Genomic DNA, 8,216 nt, shown 5'->3' with positions numbered 1-8,216 from the left:
CGAGTGGTTTTAATAGAGGAGCTATTTTTAACAGCCTTGTTTCTCCTTTGTAATAAAGAGTATAACACATCACACTTATTTTTAATGCAGAGGGAAGTACACCAAAATAAAAAATACATTTACATCTTTAGAAACTGCCCCAAAAACACAACGATGCATTACTTTTTCCATTTCTACTGAATGACCCTGAATCCCTTGAGAGCCCTCGTGAACAATACTGCTGTCAGATCCTTGTGTCCACACATATACACTACAGCCTGCCTACTCCCTGTCCCACCACTTCCTCCACAGCTCTCACACTTGTGCAGATCTTTCACTCACATCAGATATTCAATGTCTCACCATCACATGAAGATCACGCTTGAGTTTTTGATTTTAAACAAGGAAACAGCAGCATCAGAATTGAATATCAGTGGATATTAAATACATCATTCTTTAACTTCTTTGCTGCTTTTTTTGGTTTGTTTTTTGTTTAAGAAAAACTTTTTGGAGATACTTTTGGCCACATTACAGCTGCATGTAGACTATAGCAGCTTGGGAGCAATGTCTTCTCTACTTTCTCACAACAAAGATCAGCCACACATTAGAAAGTCGCTCTCTGACTCCTCTCCAACTTCATCCTCTGCCACTACCAAGAGCCTGAGGGTAAGGTCTAATTGTCTTTAATCTTTTCAGCGTCTGCTTAGTTAGAGGAAATGCCATGGCTGACATAATCCAAACACTAACAATAAAGTTCAAACAAATGTCTGTAACAAGCCACAGAGGTATTCCTGAGTGTTTGTTTACTTTGTCATAGAATATTTGGATGTACCATAAATGATGAATGGAGAATTATGTGTAGCCATAAATTATCTCGTACTGCTTCACTTGAATGAATTTAACTTTTACACATTACAGCTGTTGTAATTCAACTAAAGATTTGTTTTCAGTATTTGCAACATCTTCCTTTATAGTCTACTGCAGTCATGAGGATGTTTCTTAATAGATTGTGTAATCACTGACTCTTCAAGTGTTGCTGTAAAGCTGTAAATGTTATTTAATGCATTTATTTTGGTTCTTTAAATGACAATCTTTACAGATGGTGTCAGTGTATTATTTACCAAATCACACACTATAAATGCTTATTCGAAAAAAAATCTGAATATTTTTACAACTTTATTACACACTTATTATATGTGTGTGTAATTATATTATGATTTTTTTTTTTTTATCTTATTTTTTAGGAATTTGCCTTTATTCCTACTACTGTTCCAGGGACATTGTGATTACGTAATGATACGCATCATGGAGCCCTAGGCCACCATGACATCCCAGATAATAAATGTTTTTTATCTCTCAACACTTTGAAATGCTTCTAAAGGCTTGTAATAACTCACATAAACTGTGAAAAAGAAAATTGCATGTGCTTGAGCACGGAGGAAGTGAAACTTGTAAGTGAAACTGAGGCGAAGTTGTAATGAACAGTTAGTCATATCTGTTTATGTAAACTAAGAATCCACTTGGGAAGGATAAATGGAGAGACACAGAGAGAGGGATACAGGAAGAGAGTACAAGGAGAGAGAGAAAGAAAACGGAGTGAAAGACAGGATGGCAGGGAACAGAGAGAAGGAGGGATAGAGTGCTTAGGACTGGCCTGTGGGAACTCAGACACAGTATTTATGGATGTTTATCTCTCTGCTAGTCCTACGGGAAGCTTACATTTTCCACTTGGGAATAGCTGGTCAGCAGGCAAGAAGTTCCTCATGGGATCTAGAAAGGCTTGAGGACAGCTTAGTGACAGAGACGCTCACATACTGTACATGGGATAAAATATCACAAAATCCTATGTTTCCATCAGCATCTGTTTATATGTGATGTCGCTTAATCTAAACCAGAGCTTTTTCCAAGTCTGCTCGCTGTATATCATTAATGACCGTTTACCAAGCATATCCAAGTGTCCAGAGACAGCCTTAAAGGAGCTGACATCAGAGTCTGGTGAGGATCCAGAGATCTTGTAAATGTCTGAGCAGAGGCATATCTCTGTGTTTACACATAGTGTCTGTAACTTAAATCCCTGTTTCTTCTTAACAGAAATCCATTCACCATCTCCATGATTTAGTTAGACGTGTGACTGTTTAAGCAGTGGTCACCAGTCTGCTTTTTGCACTAGTTTATGTGACTGTCACAATAAGTCTGAAAGAATAAAGTACAATGCAGTATGGAACTCCATGAACTGTCAAAGAAGTTATGGCAGCAGGAATAAGTGATCCTGTGCATCTATATTTCTCTGATATATGCAGAAGTTATTTCTACAGGCAAAATAATTACCACTATAATACGAATTGATTGTTAGCATTACTGAATGTTAAAGAGTGAGTCATTTAGCTTTTCCTATGATTAATATGACGAATTAGCATTTAAGGATTGAGAGGATGGGTTCAGCAGGTTCAGAAGAGATATATGGATTTAATGGCAACTCTACTGAGTTATATTTTGTCTTAATGCCATTTTATCATTTTTATGTAAAGCACTTTGAATTTCAGTGTGGTTGAAAAGTGCCATAGAAGAGTCTACAGTAATGTTAGCAACTCTGTGAGACTGCACTAAGGCACACTGATGCTTTGAGCTAAATGCTAACAACAGCATGCTATCATTGACAATGCTAACAACACCATGCTAACATGCTAATGCTAAGTAGGTGCTAAACAAAAAAAGTATAGCTAAAAGTCATTATTTTTGCAGGTATTTGGTCTCAAGTATTGGACAAAATAAAAATGATCGTGCTAGATAAAGTTAGGGGATCACCAAAGATATTACAATTCGTCCTGAAGGGGAATAAGAATGTCTCAATACATTTTACTCAAAACCACAAATGTGAACCTGAACATTAGCCATTAGGATTCATTGTCTGGGGATCGTGGATGTCTGTATAAAATGTCATGGCAATCCAATAGACCTTTTTGACAGCAGCCATTTTAACTTATTGTATTTCACTCATTTACATATGGAGAAAATGAGAAAGGGTTGTCTTGAAATGTCAGTTGTTTTTTGCACTGTGAAAGAGAAACGAATGCGACTGTCTTACCCCTTCTATTTAACACATGAAGTAAATGTGTAGTGTCTCATGCAATGTTATTTTGGCACAAGTGCACATGCTGTACATGTGTGGATACATATGATTCACTGGTACATACTGTTTCTTGTCATGAAGCTCTTTTGTAAAGGTTAAAGTACTATTTTCTGCCAGCAGTGGTGCCTCATTACTACCATAGTGATAAAGATAATCAACAAATGTTGAGAGAAGAACCAACCAACTTTCTTTCTAAAGTGGGGAACTGTAAGTGTCCATTACCCTCTGTAACATACTGTCTGAACTGATACAGATTAAAAAGCAACAGCAACACTGTCTTAATGAAATGACTACTCTTGCATTGCCATAAAGGTAAGATGTGCTATAAACACTGAATAAAACCCTCTAGTCTAGTGTGGCAACTTGATTTAGGCAGAACAAAAAGGTGGACCTTGATATCCAGGAAACAACCTGTTTTAGGATTCAAAGAGGCAAAAATCTAATCGGAAGGTTTACCCATTTGAATGTTAAACTCTTCATGTTATATCTTAAAATGCTGAAGTGCTTAAATTTGACTAGGTAGTAGTGTATTTAGCTCAAAATATGGGCAAAACAGAAAGTCAAACAAGATAATATTAAAAAATCCCCTCCATTCACAATATACCTCGTATTTAATTGTGTGATTAAATCGTGTCAGCTTGCAGGGTGATGTTTGCTGTGACAGCCGACACTGACTGGAATCAGATTAGAAGTAAACTGAGATGAATTGAGATGTATTTTTTGTAACTTATTATAAATCTGATTATATTTTGTTGTGAAAAACTTTTCAGCTTCAGCGATATTTGCCATGAATACATTTGTCCCATTCCATAAGCATTTACAACATTTGAGTTAGACACAGACAGCAGGCCCTTTATATTTCCTTTTTTAGGAGAATAAAATGACCTGTGCTAATGAATGGCAAAACTGTGTCATGAAACTTGCTTAGAAAGGTATATAAGCCTGTTCTAACGTCAACAACGCAACCCTCCAGTCTGATTGTAAATCCAAGACAACAAATTTACCTGTGAGCACAGTATATTTTGTGCATCTGAGCAATCTGTTGGGGTTTTTTTAAATTACATTTTTATTTTCACCCTAACACACACCCATGTGTACTTGTCCATCTACTGCCTGTATTTTAAATGTTAGGTCCACTTCCAGATGTGCTTTTCTACGGTGGTTTTAATAGAGGAGCTATTTTTAACAGCCTTGTTTCTCCTTTAGTAATAAAAGTAGTATTAAACATCACACTTATTTTTAATGCAGAGGAAGTACACAAAATAAAAAATACATTTTACATCTTAAGAAACTTCCCAAAAACAGCAACGATGCATTACTTTTTCCATTTCTACTGAATGGAACCCTGAATCCCGTTGGGAGCCTCCGTGAACCCCCAATGACTGATGTCAGATCCTCTGTGTCCAAACATATACACTACAAGCCTTGCCTACTCCCTGTCCCACCATTCCTCCACAGCTCTCAACACTTGTGCAGATCTTTCACTCACATCATGATATTCAATGTCTCACCATCACATGAAGATCACGCCTTGATTTTTGATTTTATTAAACAAGGAACACGCAGCATCAGAATGAATATCAGTGGATTATAAATACATCTTCTTTAACTTCTTCTGCTGCTTTTTTGGTTTGTTTTTGTTAAGAAAAACTTTTTGGAGATACTTTTGGCCACATTACAGCTGCATTGTAGACTATAGCAGTTGGGGAGCAATTCTTCTTTCTACTTTCTCACAACAAAGATTTCAGCCACACATAGCGGGAAAAAATGAAACGAAAAAAAATGTCGCTCTCTGGAACTCCTCTCCAACTTCATCCTCTGCCACTACCAAGAGCCTGGAGGGTAATGGTCTAATTGTCTTTAATCTTTTCAGCGTCTCTTAGTTAGAGACAAATGCCATGGCTGACATAATCCAAACACTAACAATAAAAGTTCAAAAACAAATGTCTGTAACAAGCCACAGAGGGTATCTGGGAGTGTTTTTTGTTGTTGGCGATGATTGTAATGGCCTCCCTTGTCCAATCCTCAGTGCGTACTATTCTCCATCACCTTGGATGAATTTCTTCGTCAGTCATGTTTTGCCATTTTGTGCATTACTCCATCAGACGTTGCTAGCACCCTTGTGCTGTCGGACACCAAGGAGTGCCTTGATGTTGCTCCAGGCAGGTGGGTGACACAGGGCAGCTTGGGGGAACCACCAGAGCAGTGGTGTGAAGAGAGATGAGAAGAAAGGGTCCAGGACTTTTTGACCATGAATACCAGGGGGTGTAGCAGTTTCAGTCATCTGGGGTAATTCCATGCAGGAGTGTATGTGCAAACATATCTCTTGAGAGGCAGCAAGGTGATAATGGAAGTGGGAATGGAGTTAGGTTGCAAGGTGGGACGATATACGCAGCGAGTAAAGAAGACGAAGAAGTTCATGAGAACTGTTGTCGTGTTATTACGTTTTCTTCTGATCTTGGAGGGCCAAATTACTTGTACCATCATTTCAAACATCCCGTTTATATTGGTTCATAGAAAATATTTGGATGTACCTGATTAATATCGCATGAAAATGGGAGGCCCAAATATTACAATATTGGTGTAGCCATAAATTATTCTAATCAGGTAGCTGTCGTGGTTGTCACATGGATATGAAATTTAACTGATTTACGAGATGATGTACAGCTGTTGTAAATTTCAACTAAGAGTAGTGCTTTCAGGTACCTTTGCAACATCTTCATTTAGTAGTCTGACTGTCTAGTCATTTGAAGGATGTGTAGCCCTAATAGAGTTGTGTAAGTCACTCTGACTTTCTCAAGTGATTGCATTGTAGAAGCGTGTAGATGGTTTATTTAATGCACTTTTAAATTCTATTGTTCTTTAATTGACGAATCTGTTACATGATGGGTGTCAGTTATTATTTACCAAATCACACACTATAAATTGCTTTATTCGGGGAATAGAAAAAGTCGTGAATATTATTGTACAACCTTTATTACACACGACTCCTTGATATATGTGTGTAGTAACTTCTGGAATGATATTATGATTTTTCTCTTTTTTTATCATTATGTTTTTAGGAATTTTGGTTCCTGGCTTAGCTGCTACTGTTCCAGGGACATTGTGGATTACGTTACATGATAGCGTATCTATTGGCGCTCCTGGTGTAGGGCCAAACAATCAACAACCCAGGATAAGTAAATGTCTTTTATCTCTCATACTACGTTTTGAAAGCTATCTGTAAAGGCTTGTCCAATGTATCTACACATAACTGGTGAAAAAGAAAATATGCACATGTCTTTGAGCACGGAGGAGTGAAACTGTAAGTGATAAACTGAGGCGAATGTTGTATTATGAATCATTTAGGTTCATATTCTTTTCTTATATGTTAATCAAACTAAGATCCACCTTTTGGAAGGGATGAAATTGAGAGAACATCGACGACGACGACGATACAGGATAGAGATTCTCTCACAGAGAGAGAGAGAAAGAGAAACGGAGGAAAGACCCAGAAGAGGAGGCAGGGGAACAGAGAGAAAGGGAGTGGAGATTTAGAGGGTCGTTAGATTCTGACTGTGGGATACAGACACATTTATTAGTTTATGGATGTACTATTCTTGCTAGTCCTACGGGAAGCTTTACATTTTCCCTTGGAGAATAGTCTAGGTCAGCAGGCGAAGACTTTCTACATGGTAATCTAAGGGAAAGGTTGAGGACACTTCTGTGGACAGAGACGCTCACACTGACATGGTGAAAATAAGTAGTTAACAAAATCCTATGTTTACCATCAGCAGCCGTTTCTATAGATGTGGAGATGGCGTGTTTATCTAAACCAGAGCTTTTCCAGTCTTGCTCGCTCTCTTATCGGATTAAAGTCATGGTGCCGTATTACCATGCCATTTGTCCAATGTCAGGAGAGAAGCATTAGAGAGACGCTGATCCGCATCAGAGCTGGGTGATGGGAATCAGGAATCGTGTCATAAGTGCCTGAGCAGCAGGCAGTATCTTCATGGTTATTACAGCAGCTGAAGTGCTGTAATTAATCCGCTGTTTCGATTAGCGGTTACAGAAATCCAAGTCATCCCGCAATCTCCATGGGATTGTAGTTAGATCGATGTGACTGTATATAAGCAGTGGTCACAGTCTTTCTTTTATGCACTAGTTAATATGTGACTCTACACCACATTAAGTCTGAAGAAATTAAAATACAATGCTTTACGTATGGAACTCCATGAACTGTCAAAGAATTTGATGCAGCAGGGAATATATTGAATCCTGTGGCACTGGTATTAGTGTATGTTCTCTGAAGTAGCTATAATGCGGAAATTATGTGTCTATATCAAGAATTCAAGATTACCTTAACATATAATACGAAGGTTGCATTGATTAAGCAGTTAACCGTGAGATGTTAAAGAGTGAGTCATTTAGCTTCTTCTTCAAGAGTTTTGAATATGACGACTTAGATTTAATGGACGCGCTTGAAGATGGATGGTTTTTTCAGTAGGGTCAGAACGGGATCGATATATGGATCTTATATGGCAACTCATACTGAGTATAATGATTTTTAGGTCTTAAATGCGATTTTATCATATGAGATTATTATGTACAAGCACTATGGAATTTCTAGTGTGGTTGGTAGGACTAAGATTAGAGTGCAGAAGGAAGTAGTCTATTCGCAGTAGAAGGTTACAGCTCTGGTGAGACTGCACTAAAGGCACACACTTGGTGCTTGAGGTAAATGCTAACAACAGCTTGAAGCGTTGATCAGATTGACAATGCGTAAGCAAACACCCTATGCTAGACATGCTAATGCTAAGTAGGGTGCTAAACAAAAGTGTCAGGGTCGAGCAGGTTTGTAATAAAGCTTAAGATGTAACTGTATATTTGCAGGTAGTCATTGGGTGAGTAATTGGACAAATAGAGAAAATGGAGTCGTGCTAGATAAGAGTATTAGGATCACGCGAGAGAACTGGCTTGTGATCAATGCAGTCCTGAAGGGAAGTATTAGAATGATCTCATAATTACTTTTACTCGAACCCACAATCTGTGAACGGGCGGGAACATTAGTCACCTGAGGGGATTGCAGATTGTACTGGGGCGTCAGTGGGTGACTGTCTGATGGGTA

The 8,216-nt window shown here is 38.1% G+C and overlaps 1 protein-coding gene across 1 annotated transcript in view; it reads left to right on the top strand.

The window, feature by feature from the left end:
* The first annotated feature begins 6 nt into the window (after positions 1-6).
* Positions 7-8,216, top strand: part of LOC118328038 (protein phosphatase 1 regulatory subunit 12B-like) — a 20,675-nt gene continuing 12,465 nt past the window's right edge. The window contains exon 1 of the mRNA XM_035661635.1: positions 7-645. Within this exon, the coding sequence (XP_035517528.1) occupies positions 544-645 (102 nt within the window). The 5' untranslated portion in view covers positions 7-543. The remainder of the gene's footprint in view (positions 646-8,216) is intronic.

The sequence above is a fragment of the Morone saxatilis genome, unplaced genomic scaffold (assembly GCF_004916995.1).
Source record: "Morone saxatilis isolate NCDOM2014 unplaced genomic scaffold, NCSU_SB_2.0 Contig18, whole genome shotgun sequence".
In the NCBI taxonomy this organism is placed as follows: domain Eukaryota; kingdom Metazoa; phylum Chordata; class Actinopteri; family Moronidae; genus Morone; species Morone saxatilis.
The sequence above is the reverse complement of the archived record's forward strand: the minus strand, read 5'-3'. Positions and strand labels throughout refer to the sequence as shown.